This window comes from Prunus avium, chromosome 3 (genome assembly GCF_965620075.1).
Source record: "Prunus avium chromosome 3, drPruAviu1.hap1.1, whole genome shotgun sequence".
Lineage (NCBI taxonomy): Eukaryota > Viridiplantae > Streptophyta > Magnoliopsida > Rosales > Rosaceae > Prunus > Prunus avium.
In genome coordinates, this window is record NC_142286.1 from 4,546,943 (window position 1) to 4,571,115 (window position 24,173).

Sequence of the window (24,173 nt, forward strand, 5' to 3'; positions counted from 1 at the left end):
GGATACTGATGTGGATGGCTGACCCTGGCATACCCGTGCCAGGGAAGTTTTTCTCCCACTTCACACACGGGTCTCACGAAGCCCAGTTAAGGAGGTGTTTTTGGTGGGCCCCAGATTATTAGTCCCATTTAAAACTAGAACGATATGACAACAAACATGGGATAATTTTTTATCTAAGCCAGTCCAAGTTAGGGAGGCATACCAAACGAGCCCCAAGATTTTGTTTATATTAAGGCTCTAAGTAAGGTATTATTCATCATCATTTCTAGTTGGGTGGCCTTGCTTTTGTTTTGCTGTTTTCCATAGACATGAAAGGACCCCAACAAAGAAATAAAGCAACAACTTGCATGTGCAGTGTACGAATCGACTACTCTTTTGTTAATTGTTTTGCTCGTTTCTTCATACATTTTGATTGTCGTGTTTCTTGGGTGGCAGGCAGCCTCATACAAAATAAAAAGGGAGATTCACTAATATACCCAATATAGGAGCCCAAATTATAAAAATACCATATATGAAATGGACTTTAGAAACACACTCAAAGCTCATTTATAACATAACAAAAAGGCTTTTAACTTTTTTTAAATTACAAAACTGCCATTGATTTCTCAAAACAAACCCAATCCCAAAACATATAAACAAGCCCAAAATATTCAATAGGTCATCAAAGTAATTTAATAATCAAAATTAAATTCAATAGAGCCGATTGTCATTTTTTGGGTTTATTTTTGGTTTGTTTATAGAAATTAAATGATGTATGGTTTATTTATAATTTTAGTGCTAAAAATGTGTATTTGACTAAAAAATGGCACAGCAATCAAAAGAGTAGCTTTTGTGAATCGAAAAATATCACGTGAATGTTGTAAATGCATTTAGAATCAGACCACGTGCATGGCATGGATTAAAAAAACAAAATGGTTTTTTTTTCCTTTTTTTCTTTTTCTTTTTTTGGGGTTAATATTGGAGGCTGAAAGGATCCTAAAGGAGAACAAGCAGCTCAGCAAACTTCATATTACATGTGCGTGGTGGTAGGTGTAGGCAGTCCATACAGAATTTCCTTATCCATATAAAGAAGAGGATGCTTTCTCTATATGTGGAGTGGTATGCATACCTTTCCTTCCTTTTTCATCTTTTCTTTTGTTGTCACTACTAAAAAAACTCATACTAGATACTGATTTTTGTTTGGGGAGCATTTTTGCTCATCATTTTAACCTAAGGTGTACTCTCACCATCCTTCTCAACTTTTGACATGTATCTATTGACATAACCATGATTCCATAAATACAAAGTAAAGAGTTAACTATGGTTATGCTAATGGACACGTGTCAAGTGTTGAGAAAGATGATGATGATATATCTTGAGTTAAAGTGATGAGCAAAAATACTCCCGAATTGGAAAAGGACCTGTGGGTCTGTATTGTGTATTTAGATGTGGTTATATTACAATCATGGTTGACTATTAGTGGGAAATTACAACGATCTAGGGAAATTGAGAGTGAAAAAAGGGATTGTGTTAGCCGTTGGGATTGGCTGAATTAGTGCAATCTTACCTTCCATATTCGTGGTTGTTCTCTAAATAATTTACAACTCTTTTAAACTCTTGTTCCACGTGGTTAATTTAAAAATGTATTAAAGAATTACTGCCACTTTTTGGCTTTTCGACAAGTTTATGCTACCTAATAAAGTGATGGCATTTTGCATTAATTTAGTAGTAAAAGCATATACCAATTATTACCAAAAAAGAATATACCAATCAAGAACAATATATTATTCACTACTGGTACATATAATAGTCTTCGAATTATCTTCAAATATTTAAGTTTTATTATCAGTGGCACGTTGTGCATATAGTCTATAGACATATCATTACATTATTCTATTTATTTATTAATATAGTGTGTGTCTGTGTGACTTGGTCAAAAGAAAAACGAAAAAGCATGAATATTGTAACATTAATGTGAATAATGTGAAGCATTTCTTTACATATACCCAGATAAGCTCTCCCGCCCCCCAACAAAAAGATATTATTGAAAAAAACAGAGCCAGCTAGTTAGCTAGGAATACTTTAAACTTGAGCAACGCAGGAACACTGGCTTCAAACGGAGATAACACTGTTTTGCTATCTCCGACGAATAATACTATAATATATGGAAATGTTATCTCATGTGTCATTGCGTTATTGATAGGGGATAACAAAAAGTTCTAGTGTTTCTTTAAGAAATGAGCATAGTTTAAAGACAAAACCCAAGTGGTGCATCGTAAAAAGAATATATTCCAGCTCATAAAGAGTTCAATTTGTGCATGTTTTTTTTACACCATATATATAACCAGGGCCACCCAAGTAATTATCCTCAAAACCTAGGGTCATTTAGCTTTAGTAGAGCCTATTTAAAGAAGGCAAATTGTCAATTCAAAGCAACAAAGTTTCCTCTCAAATAATATCATACATAATGGAAATATTGCCAGTAGCACTAGTCTTCTTCCTTGCCACAATTGTATCAACCACCCAAGGTTATGAGCCAGTTCTAACCCACCATATCCATCTCCTCAAGCCAAAAACCGGCGGAGCCAGAGGCAGCGTCCCCGGCTTGTCTTGCCTGAGTTGGCGGTTGGCGGTGGAAACTAACAACATTATTAACTGGAAGAAAGTTCCAGCAGAATGTGAAGGGTATGTAGGGCACTACATGCTTGGCCACCAGTACAGAAAAGACTCAAAAGTGGTCACTAATGAGGCTTGGCTCCACGCTAAGAGTCTCAATCTTACAAAGGATGGCAAGAATGTGTGGGTGTTTGACATTGATGAAACTACACTCTCTAATCTACCTTATTATGCTGTTAATGGATTTGGGTAAGTTCTAAATTAAGTCAATTGATTAATGAATAATGCATTGTGTAGATTAGCAAAACCACCAGCTCTGGCACTCTAAATTATATAGACTACTTTATTTCTATTTTTTTGGTTCACAAGAAATGCCTTCATTATTTTTATTGCAAAGCAATGCCTCATTGGACAGAACATAATATACTTTATTAAAATTGTATAAGTATAAGAAATCATTAAGTACCTTTCTCTCCCTCACTATGCATGTTTTTTTTAATCATTAGCTTCATAATAATGCTTTTTTTATTACAAGCGATTGGGGGTTTTACACAAATACTCATTGAGTGTCTTGGGGGTTTCGAACTTCTGCCCCACATGGATGGAAGTTGAAGAGCTCAACCAATAGAGCTATACCCTTCTGTTTTCTTTTTTCTTTTTTTCCTTTTTTTTAATGAAAAAAATATTTGGAAGACACTTATACTTCAAAAATATTTGAAAATTTCAGGACTGAGTTATACAATGCCACTTCATTCAATGAATGGGTCTTAAAAGGCATAGCCCCAGCTTTGCCTGAGAGTCTCAAGCTCTACAAAAAGCTTTTGACACTCGGAGTCAAGGTTGTGTTCTTAACAGGAAGAGGAGAAGATCAAAGAAATGTCACATCCACCAATCTCAAAAATGTCGGATATCACACTTGGGAGAAGCTTATACTCAAGTAAGAATCTATATTCCCAAATTACCCCTTACACTTGAGTGTTTTGTAATTGTTTTAGTGACATTATTTTTGGTTTGCAGGGGGTCTGCTTATACTGGGAAGACATCGTATGTGTATAAATCAGCAGAGAGAACTAAGCTTGTGAAGAGGGGATTTAGAATAATTGGAAATGCAGGTGATCAGTGGAGCGATATCTTGGGGACAAATGTTGGCAATCGGACCTTCAAGTTGCCTGATCCAATGTATTACATTAGTTGATATATCAGTGTTCTGATTTTTGTTTTGCTTTTGCGAAACACTTGAATCATGTTTGATTAAGGCTTTTTATTGACCAAATAAAAATTGGTAATGTTGTAAGTGCACTGTATCTCGAGTGAGTATGATATAAGGAAAATACTTGGCTCATTCTCTGTAAGTGAGAGATTTTTCAATGTAAACATCACACCGATGCATGTTATCATTCTCTTTAGAAATAGCCATTGTTCCCTACAAACAAATTACAGTTTAACCCGTGTGAAGAAATTTTTCTTTTTATACTTTTAATGAGCTATATAGATATATAGGGACAAATAGCTCCTTACAGGGAGGAGCCAATGCAATGTTCTTAATTTAGTCATAACCTTTGGACTGTTGAGTTTTAAAATCGTCATATCTTTTTTCTCCTTCAATTTTCTCTCATCAACCAAGCAAGAGCTCTTTGTGCCTCTTTCAGTGAGTTTTTCTTTTCAATTGTTGTGTATATACTTATAAAAATATCCCTAATTGGCACCCTTGAGTTGTAGTCAATTTTTTTCCATGGTCCTCCTTACAAGATTTTTTCTAGTTTCCACCCCTGAAAACAAACCTCGTTCACTCACCAAGAAACAGATGAGCTAAGGAATGGGCAACCACATTACACTCCCCAGGCTGGAACGACACTTCAAACCAACATTATAGCATTAACAATTGTCAACGGGGTTTAGTCCAATTGAAAAGAATATTGATTTGCACACTAATGATCTCAGGTTCAAACAGCAATGATACGGTGTGTGAAAGAAAAAAGAACGATTGCCAATACTAGTCTTCTTCCTAATGAGCATGATTTTGAAGACAAAATCAAGATGTATCCAAGCCAATCTAGGACAGAGACATCAATAATTTTTTTTGTTGTCAAACTTGAGTAAGATTTTATTATAATCGTAATTATCGTCAAATGAAGGGTCATTTAGCTATAGTAGAGGCTATTTAAAGACGGCAAAAGCAGAAGTTTCCTCCCAAACAATATTTACTGATACATCATGGAAATATTGCCAATATTAGTCTTCTTCCTTGCCACAGTTGTATCAACAACTCAAGGTTATGAGCCACTTGTAACCCACCATATTCATCTCCTCAGGCCAAAATCCGGAGCAGGCGGTGACACCGTTCCTGGCGCGTCGTGCTTGAGTTGGAGATTTGGGGTGGAAACTAACAACATTATTAACTGGAAGACTGTTCCAGCAGAATGTGAGAGCTATGTTGGGCACTACTTGCTTGGCCACCAGTACAGGAAAGACTCAAAAGTGGTCACTAATGAGGCTTGGCTCTATGCTAAGAGTCTCAATCTTACAAACGATGGCAAAAATGTGTGGGTGTTTGATATAGATGAGACTACACTCTCTAATCTACCTTATTATGCTGATCATGGATTTGGGTAAGTTTCTTTATGCTAATGTTATTACTCTAATTTGTTTTGTTTTGTTATATATATAACAAAGGGTAGAGAGTTTGTCATACACACTACCAAGGTATCAAAGGAGTTCTAACTTGAGACCACTGGTTTGCAAGTCAATGACATTTTCCACTGGGCTAGACCTCGTTGGCTTGCTTTGTATACTATATACATTAGCTGTATTTTGCAATCAAATTTTCATTGTTCTAATCATAATAACAAATAAAAATTTCATATATCACCATCATGATATTATTATAGAACCCTTCACACGTTTTGTATATCCTTGTTTGATTTTTTAAAAAAAATTACGTATCAACGAATTAATGAATTAAAGTACTATAGTAGCGCCGGCAAGGGATGATATCATGTGGTTATTATATTATTTCGAATTATCACTCTTGAATTTGAATATTTGATTAAATCCAAATCAAAATCGAAAGTTTCTATAAATAAATAAAAAATAAAAGCAAAGAAAATCCATTGAGAAAATCTAGAAATAAAATATTTCTTGATAATTTATGGATTATTGGAAAATCACATGCATCAAGGTTTGTCCTTGTCTTTGGTAGGGTTGAGCCCTTATATTTTAAAAATATGAAATTTCAGGACGGAGTTATACAATTCCACTGCATTCAATACATGGGTCCTAGAAGGCACAGCCCCAGCTTTGCCTGAGAGTCTCAAGCTCTACAAGAAGCTTTTGAAACTTGGAGTCAAGGTTGTATTCATAACAGGAAGAGGAGAAGATCAAAGAAATGTGACAACCACCAATCTCAAGAATGTCGGATATCACACTTGGGAGAAGCTTGTGCTCAAGTAAGAATCAATATTCCCAAATTATCCCATACACTTAGGTTATAGTTTACGTTTTAAATTACAACTTTTCGTTTACAGTTGTAAGTTAGATCATTTGATAAGGACAGTATCTCCGCTCATCAAACTGAAAAGGCATTTCTATTGTACTGTTTATATTTTAGTAACATTTTTGGATTGCAGGGGATCGACTTATTCTGGCAACACATCATATGTGTACAAATCAGCAGAGAGAACTAAGATTGTGAAGAGTGGATTCAGAATAATTGGGAATATTGGTGATCAATGGAGTGATATCTTGGGGACAAACGTCGGCAATCGGACCTTCAAGTTACCTGATCCAATGTATTACATTAGTTGAATGTCTTCATTAAGGTTTCCTAATGAGCAAATCAAAAACCCAAAAGGTAGCAATGCTTTCTGTTTACAGCTAGCACATGAGTGAATTTTGATTACAGCTAGCTACAATAAGTTAAATTTTATCTGATGTAAGAGCATCTCCAACGTTGGGTTATAAATTTGTAAACTTTGCCGGATTGAGATTGAGATAAGAGAATTCAATCCAACGATTGAAGATGAGATGAAATTTTATCATGTCGGATCTTGAATTGTGTGCAAATCAAAGATAATAATGGTGTGAGAGGAATTGTGTGCAATTGGTTCAGTATATGAATTCACCAACTTTTATTTTCTATTTTTCTTTCTCAATTTATATGATAATAATATGTAGAATGTACGTGTCTGCAAAAGAATGATGAATTTATAATACTTTTTAGGCTTTTTATCACAAATGGTCCCTGAGGTTGGTGAAATTATCGCCTTTCGCCCTTAATGTTTTTTTGTGACACTAATGGTCCTTAAGGTTACCCTCAACACATCAAAATGGTCCCTGCCATTAACTTCCGTTAAATTTTCTGTTAAAATGCTGACTTGGTACATACATGGCCACACATCCAATAATATTGAGCTATGTGGCATTAAATAATATATTTTTAAAAAATAAGAAGATTAAAACTTAATCCAACCTGCCAACCCACCTCCTTCACCCCTCCCTCTTCTCTCTCTCTCCCTCCCTCCCTCTCTCTCTCTCTCTCTCTCTCTCCTCAGATTCGATGGTGATGGTCAGGCAAGCAAAGAACAGGGTCGGAATCTGGCTGGGTAAATGGATCTGATGCAAGGACATAATTGGTTTCGATAGTTGGGGAAGGCATGGGGTCCAAATCTGGAATGGGTATGATGGGCAAAGGGTTTAGTTGGTCTGAAGGGGTGGAGGAAGTGGCTGTGAATCTATGATGGTTGGATTTTTTTTTTCTTTTTTAGTCAGAGCTGCTGAGAGAGATGAAGCTTTTGTGATTACAGTGTACATGCTTTAAAATTTGAAATTGTGTTGGTTTCTTCTTGTTGGTTTTTTTTTAATTGAATGGGAAGAGGGAGGGATTTCTTAGTGGGCATGGAAAAACAGAGGGAGTGGGAGAGGGGGAGAGAGAGAGAGGAGAGGGAGAAATGGTAGAGGGGTAGACGCAGGAGAGGGCGAAGGGCCAGAAGGGGATGGCTGAAGGTTTTTTTTTTAAAATTTAAGTTTTAATCTTTTTTTAAAATGTAATTTTATTTTAAATATATTATTTAATACCATGTGGCTTTATATTATTGGATGTGTGGGCCATGTATATGCCACATCAGCATTTTAACAGAAAAATTGACGGCATGGACCATTTTGATGTGCGGAGAGTAACCTTAGGGACCATTAGTGTCACAAAAAAACATTAAGGACGAAATGTGATAATTTCGCTAACCTCAAGGACCATTTGTGATAAAAAGCCTACTTTTTATGTACACACGGAAAATGTGAATAAATTCATTTTCCAATGCTAATAATACTGGCTAAGTAATTATAAGAAAATCCTGTCAATTAATGTGAAATTTACTATGTGTGATTAGAATGCAATTCAATGTAATTTAGGAACACAATTCATGTATGTTTTCCCACGAAAGAGAAGAAAACCCACACTTAACTCACGTGGGTCCCACGTGACCATGAACACAAGCAGAAGTTCTCAATCACCTGTGGTCCTCCTACGTGAAGAGTACTCAATCAATCATGTTCAAATCCAACGGCTGAGATAAGATTAGCGACGCAACACCAACGTGTTATGTTACACAACGGTTGATTTGGGCCCACCAAATTCCCACCTTCTTTTCTCTTTTGAGTTTTCAGGCATATCTCTCTGTTCGTGTGTGTATATAAATACCTTTCTCCTTTGAACCAGAAATCAGAGAGGGCTCCGACTGTAGACGAAAATTATTAAATTCTATAAAAATCAAAGTTAATTGAGAAATTCGACGGTCACGATTGAATCACAAAATGTCGTGGCAGGTTTACGTCGACGATCACTTGATGTGCGACATCGACGGCAACCATCTGGCCTCGGCGGCCATCGTCGGTCACGACGGTAGTGTGTGGGCCCAGAGTTCCTCCTTCCCTAAGGTTCCTTCCTTCTCCAACTTTCGCTCTGCGATTATTTTTGTTTCATTTCATTATTAGATCTGTGCAACTTAGGCTCTGTTTGTTTCCTGGGGAAAAAAAATTAACGGCGAAGTGAAGTTATTGGATTGCAAATGCAGTTACTTGTAAAACTAATGAATACTAATTTAACCACTTTAGTTCATATTGTACTGAAATCCTAATATTTTCAAAGTGATTGATTGATGTGGTTTGTGATTGATATTTTCTAAATGATCTGTGCTCTGCATGTTGAAATTTTGGTATTTGATCTTTGTTTGGTTGCCGAGAAAATGTTTTCTGTTTTTCTGACAATGTATGTATGATAGAAAGAATTCAGGTGTGGGTTTGCATCACAAGCTCATTTTGTGTTCTTCATTTTGATTTAAGCTGTGGCAGTGTCTAGTCTCTAGTGAGTGATGGAGGAGAGTGAGATTGATTTGCTTGTTTATGTGCAGTTTAAGCCTGAAGAAATTGCGGCAATAATGAAAGATTTTGATGAGCCAGGGTCTCTTGCTCCAACTGGGTTACATCTTGGTGGCGCAAAGTACATGGTTATTCAGGGAGAGGGTGGAGCTGTCATTCGTGGAAAGAAGGTTTCTTTACTTTGCTCCTCTCCTTCATCAAATACTAATTGGTTATACTGTTTCCATTATTTTTCTTGTAATGGGGGGTAGGTTTATATCCATATGCTCAGTTTGTTTTGGTTCAATGGAAATTGAGTTTTTCTTTTGGCTCTGACTGTATTTCTTTCTAATGAAAATAAGTTTTCTGAGAATAGTCTCTTTGAAAAGTGTTTTACTTCATTGGGGTTTCAATTCATACTTTAACCCAAGGTTTGGAAGAGGTTTCCGTTTTTTGTTTCAGTTTTTAGACTAAGAAAATGCTCATGCGTATCTCAACCATTCATATCTAATATAACTGCTAAGAAACGTGAATCAAAGAAAGGCCTTTGTAGAGAACAGTTATATGAATGTATATATAATACCTACTCAAGAGCATATTGTGACATTTCTAATGGAACATCTACTAAATTTCACAATAAGAGTAGAGGAATTTCCACAAAAAATCCTTTATTTGAAAAATGTTGTCTCTAGATTAGGCTTGCATTTCGTATGTTACAAGTGAGCGTGAAATGTGGACATACTGTACTCAAGTGAAATGTATCTGGCTGTTCAGTATAAATGAATCAATTCACTTGTGAACTGGTTCTTTTTATGCTAAACTAGTGGGCTACTTGAACTTCACCAGCCGAGCTTAAGCCAGAAGCAAAGCCTGTGGAAAAGATCCTAAGCTCAAGCTTGATGGGTCTCAGCTTGTTGTTTCTATGTATTTTAGTATAATTACATGTCAATGCAGATTTATATAAGTGTATATATGCTATAGATACTAAATATTATACATATATATGATATAGGCAAGGTACAGTTTGAGCTTGAGTTTACTACGGGGAAAGACTCGATTTGAGTCCTAATAATGGGCATCCTGTACTCAAGTGTGACATTTTATTCCCATAATTTTTTGAAAGAAAAGGTCTTTTCAGGCCATGATTTGTAAACAGAGGATTTTTAACATGAATGGCTCATAAAAGCATGCGATGAAGACTGTAAAGCACTTTATGTGCACCCATGTTATAAGTAGTGGGACTCATGGTTGTTCACCATTTGAACTTTTTAACTTGCTAACTATCAATTTCATTTGTTAAAGTTTCTTCATGTTGTAGTCAACATTCTGCATTCGCATATGCTGCTTATTATAGGGGTTTAGATAATGGTATGTCCTTGAAGAATAATAATAGAGCTTCAAGATCAAAAGTCCCACAGGTGGACCACCTTAAATATTCCTCTGTTTCGTATTTAGATTTTCTTTTGGGTTCCTTATTTTAATTAGTTCCTGTTGATAATAGACTCACTTACACGCTAAAGTACGCAAACACATGGTTGCCCAATTGCATATGCTTTTTCTTCTATAAAGTTTTATTACCAACCACCTAACCTGATTTGCACTCAATTCCCTTTTTCATGCGGCCTTATGATGTTGTGGTTGCTGTCTATGCAAAGTGGTTCTGGTCTATATGGGGCCTATATGTTAGTGCCTGACTGGATCTTTAAGAAGGATTGCGTCTTTCAGAGTGTCGTGAAGTTTAATTCAATTTGATTTCTTTTGCAGGGCTCTAGTGGCATTACTGTGAAGAAAACCGGCCAGGCTCTGGTTTTCGGTATATATGACGAGCCCTTGACTCCGGGACAATGTAATATTATTGTGGAGAGGCTGGGAGACTACCTGATTGACCAGGGGCTGTAGCTCATCTCACCATCATCGTTTTCATGTCTTGAAATTTTCTCTTTTTGGGCTTGCATCTACTTCCTGCTATTTGGCCATGAACTGGCACTGGTGGTGCTGCTGGGAATAACCATGTGCAGACAGAAGCAGTGACTATTGGTGTTCTAGGATTGTTTTATTTACTTCTCTGATTTCCTTGTTTTCTTAATTATGTATTTAATCACAGCTGTTTGCTCCTATTGACTGCATTTTTTAAGTTTGAAAATGCTTGGATTTCATGTTATTGTGATGTGATTAAAAATATATATATATATATATATTTTTTCTATCATGGGGAACATTCGGAAATTTCGCAAGTTTTCTTTTGAATGCTGGGCCTGGGTAGTGATCATATATCTGTGTGTGTATGGCAACACTATAATAATCATAACCGAATGAAAATATGTTATCGGTTCATGAAAATTCAGGATCCTACACTGAAATTAACCTTTTATTAATTTTCACCAACAATTTTTGTTGTTATTTTTTTTTTTTTGTTAGTATGTACCATAATCTAAATTAGAGGGGAGAGGGTCTTTAACACACACGCTGCTGTCGGGGTTTGGGGGTTTGAACATGACAACTAATCAACAAGTCAAGACCTTTTTTCATTAGGCTGGATCTCGTAGGTTTATATTTTTTAATTTATTTTTTTATACAAATGATATTGGGGGAGACGGTAAATGCTCTTAATCACTCGAGCCACATGCCCTTACCATAAGAAACCCTCTATTTCTTTACTACTGCAAAACCGTAATACTTGTTTTTTTTTAATTTTAATCGAACTGTAATACAGGTTAATTGAGTTTTATAGCTTTTTGTTTATATATAAATTTATAAGTATCTTAGGATTTCGCTTCTTTCACAAGAAAAAGAACGCCAAGTTTAATCTTCCTTTAACACGCCAAAGCTCCCCTTCATATAGTCGTTCTTTTTCACAAGAAAATTATGGATAAATATCAGAAAGACAATGTTAGAAGTGAAATACCATGTTTTACGGAGAATTGAAGACTTATAGGCTTAGTCACTATTTAAAAACAGTAAGAAGTAAATATTGTGGTTGTAGAGTAAATGTTCTGGTTGTGAGGCTTATACCATCTGCCTATAAATTGAGACAATCTTCAGACTTTTGATACACACCAGTCAGAAGAGAGAAAGTGAGAGAGAAATCAGAGAGTTAGAAAGTTTTATCCGAGAGCGAAAATTCTATCAGTCTAGTACCAAAAGAGCAAATACAATCTCACCCCAATATTCAGTGGTACTTTCATACTCTGTCTATTTTATAACAAATTTCACAAATTTTCTTTTTGAATGCTGGGTGTAGTGATCAAATATCTGAGTGTATATAGCGACACTCTCAATCATAAAACAATAGGAAAATTATCTAATCGGTTCACCAACATTGAGCCCTAATCACCTTTCAAAGCTGCTTGCTCCCAAATCCTAGCCGCTCTCTCCCTCTGTGAGTCCTAAAGGAAAATTCCATAGAGGGGGAAGGAGGAAGAAGCGTCACTGCCCCTCCTCCCCCTCCTCCTCTCTTCTCGTCTTTTCCTTTTAGGTTAATAAATAAGTCCATTGGGGCGTTTTGAATAAAAAGCCTTTTGTGGTGGTTTCTTCTAAGCCATGGTTAGATTAAAGTTCACCACCACCCATTTTAGTCTATGTTCTCAATCAAACCATACTCCCAAAACCCGCTCCCTAACGCCGCTCATATTCTTTAAATTTGATTCTACATCGTCTTTGACGGAAGTTGCTGCAAATCAACAAATTGTTCTTTGGCAAAGTTGTGGTTTTCGTTTATTTATTCGCTCTTATGCGCTGGTAGATCGCTAGAAATCATATTTTCCCCAAATCTGTTATAGATGCGGTGGTGGGTGTGGTCGTGACATTGCTTCTTCAAGTGGTGGTAGTAGGGTTCGATTAGGCTCATGGGTTGATTTAGAGTTTTGGTTATATTGGGTTTATGAGCTTTGTTTGGGCTTATGGCTAATTGTGGTAATGTGGGCTACTATTTTTAGTGCGGCTTTTGTTCGCGTTAGTTTTGCTTTTAGCACGTTAGTTTGTTGCTCTCTTGAGATTGGTATTTTAGATGTCTTGTTGATATCTTTGATTGTACCGTTGAAGTTTATCTAATAAAGTTTCTATTTGATCCCAAAAAAAAAAAAGCATTGGGCCCTAATCCGAATTTTGGAACTCAAATTCCAATGTGAATTTGCTCTTCACTTTGTTAGAGAGGAGATCGTGAGTTGAAATTTCATATACAATATCAAATTGGCTATAAATTACGATAACTAATAATGGCTATCGATGCCAACTGACTTTTCTGAGTTCTTGTTTAAAAGGAGATTGAATAGTGGAAATCATGTATGAGAATGAAAATACATGGACCTAATATCAACATCAACATCGTAAAAGGGATGTTGATGGGTTGTTGAAGGCACAGAGGAGTGTGGATAAGGGTTAGAAGAAGGGAAGATAATAATGGTAGGGCAAGACTGTAAGGAAGACTAATCTGAATTGATGTGAGAAGGTTCGTTTGCCTATCAAGTCCCCATCTGTAATTCTTTAAATGGATTTACATTATCAATATCAAGTCAAAATGTGCTGGCCTTAATGGTCCATCCCATCACTCTAATATTTAGGTGAGGTGCTATAAAAAGTGTAAACAGCCTAATCCCTGATGTGGTCCAACTATGATTTGGTACGTGAACCAAATCATTTGTGTATATCATCTTATCTTCTTTGTAATAATTTCTTTTGCTTTAATCAAATCATAAAACAAATTCATATCTGAAAATGCAGCTCAATTAATTGTACTTTCTATAACATCAATTGTATCTTTGGGACAGTTTTGGAACCAAAAATTATGAAAAGAAAAGCAAAAAACAACTATCAAAGTGACATTGGACTTGGTTGTTTACGGTTAATTCCTTTTTAGAAACTATTGTAATAAAAAAACCCAAATTCCTTTCCAACAATGTGACACGACATATTTAAAAGAAAAAGAGAAGCAAATCCCAGTAGAGAAAAAAATCTAAGCAGAGGATTCAGATCCACTAAGGATTACATAAATAGAAGTTTAATGATGATTATTTTCCGAGAAAAAGATGGAAAATATTCTTATGCACCAAACACAATCTTAAACTACATATGCTGCGTAACCGAAAAGGCAAGTAAAAGAGAAAAAAAAATCTAGGAAATTTATATTAATACAATAAAGAAACTAGGAGAGGAAAACAAAAATGACTATCAAAAGAATTTGCACAACACAACCTCTTTTATTAATTTAATAATTTGACTCTTATGATTCTTGATAAGGAAGTAGCCCAATTAGGAGATGTTGGAGTAAGCACATACCAATCTAAACAATGCACCCTAATGTTGATACATCTAGAACAACCTTCTCTTTTGACCCAAAGAACCTTGAAAATTATTGCATTATATATAAAAAATGGACACAACAATGGTCCAATGGTGACTCACTTACGTACGTAGGTGGTGGCTTAAAGGATATAGAGCTTATCTTCTTTTGTTTATTCGTACCATATAAAGAAGATAATGAGGAATCTTGGGATAAGGCAATCAATATGACAACATTGGGAGACAGATGAGTGCATGAAATTGCATGTTGTTTTGATTACCTAGTGGTCCACGTTTGCACCACCCATAGTTTTTGAAAAAAAATTCCCATTTGCATCTTTTATTTCTTCTATTAGACTAAACATGAGTGTTTGTATGTGTTGCTTCCTTGCCTAAAACACATAAAATTTCCATGTCATTACATGTCATGAGGACACCCCTTTTCTTGCAGGCAACCAAGTCTAATCCGTGTGTATCTTGTGCTCTATATATACATATATTATATATATGAAAACCTCTTTCAAACAATTATATCCGTAACTTTCTTCTTCTTCTTCTTCTTCTTCATCTTGCTAAGATAGGCTCCATCTATGGGTGAAAGTAGTGAGGGAGAAATGCTTCACGCTCCATGTTTGATCACACAATATGATAGCTACACAAAAGCACGGGAAGATAGCTGCGTGATCATGAAAGGACATGATGATGGTGGTGATGATGACGATAATGGGTATGCGTACGACACCACATCATCCATATCGGTCTCCGATCGATCGACATCTTCTTTGGAGTTGGTAGATGATGCATCTTCATCAACAACAACATCATCATCATCATCATCATCACGTTCGTCTTCCTTCAATTCTCATGGATCTTTGTATGACTTGTCGGATCTCATGGCCCAGCTACCCATCAAGTAAGATTAAAGAAAAAAGCAAACTCATCTCAATTCATGATTTCTAATTTTATATATCAACCTGATAATTTTAGCTGGATGTTGCATATTTATTATGTATTCTGGAATCTACAGAAGAGGACTTTCAAAGTATTTTCAAGGCAAGTGTCAGTCATTTACATCATTATCAAAGGTCAAGAGCATTGAAGATCTTGCAAAGAAAGAGAGTCCTTACAATCAAAGAAAAGCACTAAAAGAAAGTAAGAGCTATGGAGGTGGCTTGGGTAGCTACAGATCCTACACACTTCCTAAGGCCACCATTTCTAAGATTAAGAAGGCCTCATCAGCTTCAAGGGCTTCTTATTTGTCATCTGATAATTTATCTTTTTCGAGTAGAACTAGAGGCGGCTCTTTTGGTAGTAATACGCTCCCCCCAATTTCTGTAAGAAAGAAATTTTAACCTACGTATACGTACGTACGTGTGCATGTATAATATACAAATATATAGCAAATCCATCATCTTGCAATAATGCTTAAATACAAATATATAAACTTGAATACTGGTTTTGCTGTAGGATTAATGGCTACATCAACAAAAGTTGTCCCCTTACAAGTTACAGCAGAATAAGAGTCGTTAAGCCCCATGAGAAATTGTATGAACTCAACCTATCCCATAAAGACTTGAGTTTGGTATGACACAGAGAGATAAATTGTTGTTCATGCTTACGCGCTACAATTTCACATTGAATCTGAAAAATACACGAGATGTTACCGATTGGGAAAAACGTTCTTTCAAATTTGACAATACCTCTGCTCACATGTGGTGCAGACTTGTTTAGGAGCTTTATAACTTGTGTTGGTATCCAAGTGCATGATTTTGATTAAGTTTATGATTTGGTTTGGGAAACGCTTTGGAATGCTTATGGATTTATTGGGAAAACATTCATGATTAGTACAAATATTGAATGACTTGGGAAGTTTAGAAACGTTTGGAAAGTTATGTTTATGAGTTATAAACGGCCCGAGGAGACTGGTTTGAGTGTAGATTGATGGGGAGACTGGTTTGAGTGTAGATTGATGGGGATTTTAGGATATGGTTTGGGGTAAAAGTTTTGATATGTGATTGAAATTGGATTTTGTTTTGAAGATGATATGTCAACTTAAAGTTCCTTGGATTAAATTTTAATGAAGTGGCATATGCAGGAAAGAAATCAAACAAATCATGACCGAGAAAATCAAAGCAGTGAATTCGGATCTTTTTGGTTAAGCATACGTATTATGACTAGCACCTGCTACACTATTTTCTCATGGAGAGTAAAGGAATGGAACCCTAACATCTTGAAATGTGTAATTAATGATATGAGTTTCCTAAGCTCGAGCTAATTTGAGTGTCTTCTTAGAAAGTTTTCATCTTCTTAGAAAGTTTTTACATTAGAAAAAGTAGTGCTTATTTAATAATGCTTAGTACAATTGGCCCGTCTGCAATCCCAGAGCAGCAGGCCAAAATCCCATCGTATCGTAGTAAAAAACAGATGGCAAGTGTTTTTTACACTCCAATTAAGTAAAATGTTGGGAAGTGATCAACGGTCAAAAACTACAATTGAAGAAATCAAAGTAGAATCAACGGTTAAAAAAGAAAGCACTAGAAAGAAGAAGCCAGTCACCAAGTAAACTTTGACCTATGTATAAATAGTATTTTAGTCCAGTAAAACAGTAAAAACGACTCGCTTTGTCGTCCCCAATTTCTCTGCGCCGCTTTTCCAAACCCTAGCCGCCATGGCAACCCAATCGGCGAGCTTGTTCACCGTGCTCCGCACATCACTGAACCTAATGATCTCCCACTGCTCACACCGCTCCCTTTTGTTGCTTACTCCCCACGCTTTCTTCCTGTCCAGATTTTACTACCCAACTTTGCTTACTTTCTTCGGCGCCGACCCAGTCCTTCGGTTCCTATTTCCCACAACTCCTACTTCTTCTCAGCCTCAAAAAACCAGAACATCCATTTTTCCGATGGTCGCCTTCTTGGTTGTAGACTTCACAGCCTATCTCTGGGTAGTCGGATACGTCACTAACAGCGCACTTAACGGGCTCCATGGCCGACGACCCGCCGCTATGAAATCCGGGCTGTCTTGGGTTCTTCCCCTCTTGAGCACAAGCGTGCATTCCCTGCTGCAGATTGCGTTGTCCACCACAGTGTTCTGGCTGTGTTTGGAGAGGAAGGAGCTTTCCTCCTCGCTTTATTTCACTGCATTCTTGGGTTTGTTTCTGCTGAAGGACTTACTGGACTGTGAGCTGATGTGGAGCCTAGCTCCGGCGATGGTGGTTGCAGAATCGAAATCGGGTTGGGATGCCCAAGAGCGGAGTAGCCAGTTGGTGAGAAGAAGGGAACTGAAAGGAGTTGTGAAGCTTTTAGTGGGGAATTATGTGTGTGCCACTTTGGGGTTGGGTTTGTTCATGGAGTTGGAGTGGGCAGCTAGGGGGTGGCGGCGGTTTTCGGCATTGTCCATTGTCACATACTTGCAGGCGGTGCTGCTTCTGTGGTACACGGTGGCAGTAACCGTGCTGTATGGCATAGCTAAGTGAAGAAAAGAAAAATCAATGAAATGAGGGTTTAGCGTTTATTAAACTTTAGGGTTTATCAAAAAGAAAAATCAATGAAATGAGTTGTAATGTGGTATACAAATGTGTGGTAATTAACCGGCCGGTCTAAAGTTTCTCTCTATATTTTCTTTGGGCTTCTCTTATTTCTACGAATCCGGCTCATTTTGCTCTTTTTGGTCGAAAGGGTTGTTCCATTAGACACAAACAGAAAATAAGATCCTTGTATCCAATCCCAGTTAGGAGAAACTGAGGTTCATTTGAGGCAATAAGTCCTGCCTCGAAGAGTAGAGAAGTAACCATAGGGGTGAAAAACTGTCTGTAATTCTTTTTTGTCCAATACAGTTGTTAAGCCGCTACAAATCAAAATGGAAATGGCGTTAGAGGAATTACAAAGGGACAAAACAATAATAATCAACAAATTAAGAACATGTATACCCTGCAGTGATGATCAAACTGGTCAACACATTTGTCACAACCTCTGCAGTGCTTGGTTGCCTACAACTGTTTTAAGAACATGTTTCAGGTGCATTCTTCTTCCCACTATCAGTGGTGGACATTTTTGAAGTCCCATCTTTGCCCAGAACATCCTTATCCAGAAGTTTGCCTACTACAACTGTTACAGTATTAGCATCTTGCATTGATGATGTTGATAGCTTAGAATCTTTTCTTCTAGTATGCTTTTCATTGGCGGGAATCTTGAGATATTTCTTTGATCTAAAAACTCCTGGATCTGCAGGATCAGCAGCTGCACACCAAATATATAGGCTGAAGAAGACACTTGTAATCTGAAAAGAAGAGAGATGTTACTTCTTATTGAGAACAGGAGATACGTAATATTGAAAATACACTGAAAATATAAAGAACCAAACGCATAAATCACATGTCAACAAGAAGAGAAAGCACGGGTCTCAGGTCACAAACCACCAAAAAATGAAAAGAAAATCGTATAAAAATAGGGATTCAAGAGAAATAGCTTAACAAGAGGAGCGTAGAGGCCCATCACAATGTACTGAAAAATCTTTATTTCCAACAAAAGGAGCAAAGAACACATAGAAAGCAAAGGCCAAGGCCAGAAATACAGCAACAGCTACCACCTTCAGAAATGCAGAACAACAACACAGAAAAAAATTACTACATCAATTGACTGAGCTATAAAACCAAAGCGAAGATTCTTGAAACTACACCTGAAGAGGATGGTAAGGAAGTTGCCATCCATGCTTCCTCATTTTCTGTTTGAATGCTGAAGACCCAAGACTCAAAAGAAGACAATACAATGTACGGGGGAAGAAAAAAAGTGACATGGGAAAGCTTTCCCTGTAACTTGTTTGTCTTTTATTATTTTCCTCCACTTTCCCTCATTTTCCGGGAAAAATAAGGATGATTGATTCACTATGGATATGGAACCAACCCAACAGAGATTGCATATGAACATTTTCCAAGTGCGTTTCTAATCAAAGAGGAAAAGGAGCTCAAAGGTGGAGATATAACAGGTTTGAGGTGAGTGGGTGTTGGGAAGAAGAATGGGCAACAATGAGAAAGCTTTGTTCGGTTCACTCAATCACAACCTTGAGGAGTTATGGAGGAAGGTGAGAAAAAGAGAGGGGCTTCGCTGGTTTTGGGTTTTTGAGAAAAAGAGAGGCGATCAATGCACTATAAGATAATGACATCTCTGATACTCATTCTGTTAAACTCTCTCAATGCATATGGATCAATGCATTGGATACAAAGAGTGTCCTCTCTGAAAGTTTTTGATAAATGAGGAAACATCAGCATTAAGAACAAAATGAAAGCAATAGAAAAGATATCATGCCATAATGATTCATAGAATTTGATTCAATCAGAACAGACCACAGCATCCTTCCTCCACATGCTTTGCTAATGTGGCTGCAACTTCATTATCCCCAAGTTGTGTACAAGCTGAAATAGCTCCAATCACTTCCACCTCATGGACTGTCACTTTTCTTCCCTCATTTCTTATACATCTCAATGGCTTCCATTGCATAGCCATTCTGAGCATAACAAGCCACCATTGCTGCCCAACATGATGCATCTGCCCTCTGTATCTCGTCGCAAACCATCCTGGCCTCCGAAACATTTCCACACTTCCCATACCTTGCTATCATAGCCACCCATGCCACTGAATTTTTCTCGACCATTCTTCCATACAATTTCTTTGCCGTTTTCATATCACCATTGTTGGCAGACCCAGCAGACCCTAAACCCTTTGTATATAGTTAAGTTAATTCATAAAATAAAAGGTTATAGAGAAAGTTCTGCTAGAAAAATTGCAAATTTCTGATAATCTAGAAATAGAAATCTAGAAATACAAATGAAATGAGTGCCCTACACTACAGACAGATTGAAAACAACTCAGTTTCTCTACACTAATTGGCATCACACAGCCAAAATTCTCCAGACACTCTTCAGTGGAAGAATGCTGAACTAGGAAACAACATAGCTGCTGTGTGTTATGGTGCAAGCCAGAACATAAGATTTAAGGCCAGAAGATTCATGGAGACATGACTGTTCGGTTGCGAATTCTGCTTGATCGTCTCAGCGGAGTTGCAACTTCTTCATCTTTTCCACCCTCCTAATTTGAGACAAAAAAGAACAAGAATAAATGATTAATTATGATGATTCAACATAAAATTTGTCTCAAATATACACATCTTTACCCTCCTATTAGCATTTTTTTGCACATAAACAGTAACGAGGAAGGCAAAATTGGTATTATGTCATGAATTTAAATACTAATCTACTGCCCTAATTGTCAAATTCTTCTTAAGAGGAATTAAGTAAAACTTTTATGGAACCAAGAAACGCTCACCTTTTTCTTCATGATCTTCTGAGGAGTAATATAGCTTCCATTCGAAGGGGAATCCATGGAAGAAAACTCTGACGCAATCGGATGCCCTTGAAAAGAAACAGACTGAACCTTGCTCCCCAATTTCTTCTTTGAAGAAACAGAATAGTTGCTTTCTTCACTTTCTGTGATCTTTCTGCTGACCTCTCCAACCACAAATTCACCAAGCAATTCAACTGTCGGTGCCTGGCTATGGTAATTCTCTTCAGAAGCTGCCTCAGTTGAATGATTAGAAGACAAAGACATCCTTCTGAAAGAAGAGTAAACATGCTCAATGCTGCTGTCTTCTCCCCTATTGGGAAGTACTGGCTTGTATTTCTCTGCTATCACAGGTTCTGAATACGGCTTCAAGGGCAGAGAAGAAACCTTCTCGTTGATTTTCTTCTGCTCTATTATCAGACGTTCGGCACAAGGATCTTCAATCACAGAAGAACCCTTTTTTGTACCATTCCTTTGCTTAAAGCGAAACGCCACCAGAGATGCAACAATCACAGAAAATATGGAAACCCCAACAAGAGCTGTATAAAATGTTTTCGATTTCATGTGGTTGATCAGCTCCTCCCTCCAGTTCCCTTCTGCTTCTAACTTGAGAATCTCATCAAAGCCTGCATCATCATCATCATTATCCATGGTCTCTGACATAGCAGGTTCAGCTATCATGTTTGTGAAATATTCTTCTAGTCCACCCTCCATTTTGTTCTCCACCATTCCATCAATTTGCTCCACAGCAACCTCACCTTCTTCTTCAAGATCATTTGAAACATCAGACACTAGATTGTCATTATCCATGGTCTCTGACATAGCAGGTTCAGCTATCATGTTTGTGAAATATTCTTCTAGTCCTCCCTCCATTTTGTTCTCCACCATTCCATCAGTTTGCTCCACTGCAACCTCACCTTCTTCTTCAAGATCATTTGGAACATCAGACACTAGATTGAGGTGATCAACCTCACTAGGCTTCTGATCAGAATTCTCAGCCATTTGATCAAAAGTTTCCTCAATATCTTCAACTTGTTTTTCACCCAACTTATCTATTACTCCATTCTCTTCTTGTTCAGTCACTTCCATAGCTTCAATTTCTTCATCTTTTAGCTCTAACACTTCTTCCATTGAATCCATTTGTGTCTCTTCTTCTCCTTGATCCATAACTTCACTTCCACTCTCAAATTCAACCACCTTTCCCTCCTCAACCCCCATTTCTAGCAAACCCAAATGTGTTTCTTCTTTTTCATCCCAAAGCATACCTCCACTTTCAAGTTTCTTCAATAAAGCAGCTTCAAGTGTACGGTTCTGAATGCTGCAATACCCATCATCTTGAATGCCTTCAAAGGCTGTTTGATGGTTCATAGTAGATATATGTGAGGTAAAGAGTACTAGAACCAACAAAAGAAGCAAACTTTTTAAAAGCCCTTTCAATTTCCAACCCTTCTTCTCTTCCTTAACCTCCTCATTTTCCTCATCACTTTCCTCATCACTCTCCTCAATTTCTCCATCACTCACCTCAACTTCTTCATCTCCTTGCTTAAGAAGACCATCCTGACGAGGAGAAGTTAAAGAACTGGGAGTCGTAACAGCTCCAGCTTCCTCATCAATAGCTTTCTGGGAATCGAAAGAACCACTTATACTAAGAAGATCATCCTGACGAGGAGAAGCGAAAGAACTTGGAGTGGTAACAGCTCCAGCTTCCTCATCAGTAGCTTTCTGAGAATCGAAAGAACCACTTCTACTAAGAAGACCATCCTGACGAGGAGAAGCCAAAGAACTTGGAGTGGTAACAGCTCCAGCTTCCTCATCAATAGCTTTCTGGGAATCAATAGAACCACTTGTACTAATACCCAAGTCTTCATTTCTTTCGGTACTGCCATATTCTAGGCCAAGAAAACGCTCCCGGCGCCTATTTGGGTTGTACCGGAGAAATTGAGGCCTCGGAGAAAGGTAATTAGTTATAGGGTCATAAGGCCTTGAAGACAAACTATCAGAAAGAGCCTTATCATTACCATCATCATGGCATTGAAAAACTTTAGGGGTTAATGGCAAGGCTTGGGATAAAGAATCATTACCATTATCAGTACCTATATGGGGGGACTTTTCAACAAGGGTATTGGAAAAATTGGGTTCGGATGCCTCATTTCTTTCGCCTAAGATGTTATTTCTTGAAGCAATGGCTTTGGACGCTGCAGATATAGTTGGGGACATGTAATTCTTTGTCATTGGTTTCTTTGGGCTCCTCAGATGGGAATTGCCCACTTGCTGATAATATTGATCATTTTCGTCTGCATATTTTGGAAAGAAAGAAAACAATTATTGAAACAAAAACTAGAATATATGATGAATCAAAAGAGTTCTAAATTTCTAATGTTTCGTTTTGCAAAACAGAAGAAAAAAGAAATGGAGTATCTATATTTCCTAAACTTGAACTATGAATTATGAACTCTAACATATTGAAATTGTTTCTTTGTATTAGAAGAAACCAACGTCTTTTTGGCAAATCAAAACTACAGAGAGAGAGAGAGAGAGAGAGAGAGAGAGAGAGAGAGAGAGAGAGAGTACCAGATGCAGAGGGCTTTTGTGTTACAGAGCGCCTAGTTGGTGTTGATGATAAAAGAACCTTATCAGAACCCTCCATTTTTTTTCTCACCGTGTTCTTCTTGGTAAGTTGGTAACAATGGATGTGTGTTTAATTTCTGGTGCTCAGAATATGATTATGGTTTTCTGTTTGCTTCTGCTGCAGAATTGAGAGAAATCTGAATTTTGAATTTTGTGACCGTTGGAGATTATAATATAACTACGGAGATGACCGTTGGAGATTATAATATAACTGTATCTGAATTTTGAATTTTATGACCGTTGGAAGGCCAAGTTTTGCAACGGTACAAAAATTGGTTGGTGGATATCAATTCTGACGTGGATGATAAAATTGGGCCTCTTACCTAATTTTTCTTCTTTTTTTATGCCTCTTTTTCTAGAGATCTCTTACCTAATTTTACTATATTACTGCTCCACAAAGGATAATAAGTAGTAATGAATGTCAAAATAAAATCGCTATCCATTAAAAACCAATAATTTCGTTACCAAAACTGATTTTTTTTAAAAAAAAATTTTAACACTTGTCATCAAAGTAAAAGTTCATCTTCAAAGCAAATGAGATTTTGACACTTGTCAAATTCTTTTCAGAGTAAATTAAAAGAATTTCATAAAAAGAAAAAGTTCAATGAAATTGACAAGTGTCAAAATCCAATTTGCTTTAAGGAGGAATTTCTTATGTAGGTAGGGCAAGGAATGATTATTTTATGGAAATGGAAAGTTTCGGCAGAAGGGAATAAAAAAATAATGGGACGGGTTCAAAGGACAATTATTGGACGCAAAGAAATTTAATTTTCTATTGCTCATATGGGCTTACCATAGTAAGCTTTATAGCTGGTGGGCTTTCCTTAAATCATCCATCTTTTGTTGGAAGATTTTAGTTAGGCCCAGAAACAGTCATGTAGATTTGTTTTACTTTAGGCCCTTGGCCCCATTATTCTAAAACGTAAAAGCAAGTCCGTGCAAATCCATGCTCTCATTCAAAACATATATTCACATTTTCCGTAAGATGAT

At 37.0% G+C, this 24,173-nt stretch overlaps 6 protein-coding genes across 6 annotated transcripts; 5 read left to right on the forward strand and 1 right to left on the reverse strand.

The window, feature by feature from the left end:
• The first annotated feature begins 2,430 nt into the window (after positions 1-2,430).
• Positions 2,431-3,995, forward strand: LOC110744787 (acid phosphatase 1-like). Its single transcript, XM_021944836.2, has 3 exons — positions 2,431-2,844; positions 3,323-3,532; positions 3,613-3,995. The coding sequence occupies exons 1-3, from the start codon at positions 2,447-2,449 to the stop codon at positions 3,788-3,790; spliced, it is 786 nt and encodes a 261-aa protein (XP_021800528.2). The 5' UTR covers positions 2,431-2,446; the 3' UTR covers positions 3,791-3,995.
• A 660-nt stretch (positions 3,996-4,655) lies between these two features.
• LOC110774256 (acid phosphatase 1-like) lies at positions 4,656-6,710 on the forward strand. Its single transcript, XM_021978823.2, has 3 exons — positions 4,656-5,204; positions 5,832-6,041; positions 6,222-6,710. Exons 1-3 carry the CDS (start codon positions 4,810-4,812, stop codon positions 6,397-6,399), a joined length of 783 nt encoding a protein of 260 aa, XP_021834515.2. The 5' UTR covers positions 4,656-4,809; the 3' UTR covers positions 6,400-6,710.
• A 1,568-nt stretch (positions 6,711-8,278) lies between these two features.
• Positions 8,279-11,152, forward strand: LOC110745011 (profilin-like). Its single transcript, XM_021945102.2, has 3 exons — positions 8,279-8,523; positions 8,997-9,134; positions 10,708-11,152. The coding sequence occupies exons 1-3, from the start codon at positions 8,401-8,403 to the stop codon at positions 10,840-10,842; spliced, it is 396 nt and encodes a 131-aa protein (XP_021800794.1). The 5' UTR covers positions 8,279-8,400; the 3' UTR covers positions 10,843-11,152.
• A 3,338-nt stretch (positions 11,153-14,490) lies between these two features.
• LOC110773456 (uncharacterized) lies at positions 14,491-15,642 on the forward strand. The gene is made up of 2 exons (XM_021978008.2): positions 14,491-15,133; positions 15,248-15,642. The coding sequence occupies exons 1-2, from the start codon at positions 14,811-14,813 to the stop codon at positions 15,570-15,572; spliced, it is 648 nt and encodes a 215-aa protein (XP_021833700.2). The 5' UTR covers positions 14,491-14,810; the 3' UTR covers positions 15,573-15,642.
• A 1,122-nt stretch (positions 15,643-16,764) lies between these two features.
• LOC148295482 (uncharacterized) lies at positions 16,765-17,738 on the forward strand. Its single transcript, XM_088250421.1, has one exon. The coding sequence runs from the start codon at positions 16,889-16,891 to the stop codon at positions 17,693-17,695; it is 807 nt and encodes a 268-aa protein (XP_088106547.1). The 5' UTR covers positions 16,765-16,888; the 3' UTR covers positions 17,696-17,738.
• A 1,759-nt stretch (positions 17,739-19,497) lies between these two features.
• On the reverse strand, positions 19,498-23,351 carry LOC110773364 (uncharacterized). The gene is made up of 3 exons (XM_021977910.2): positions 23,127-23,351; positions 20,541-22,849; positions 19,498-20,303 (listed from the first exon to the last, which is right to left on the reverse strand). Exons 1-3 carry the CDS (start codon positions 23,200-23,202, stop codon positions 20,223-20,225), a joined length of 2,466 nt encoding a protein of 821 aa, XP_021833602.1. The 5' UTR covers positions 23,203-23,351; the 3' UTR covers positions 19,498-20,222.
• Between the last annotated feature and the right edge of the window lie 822 nt (positions 23,352-24,173).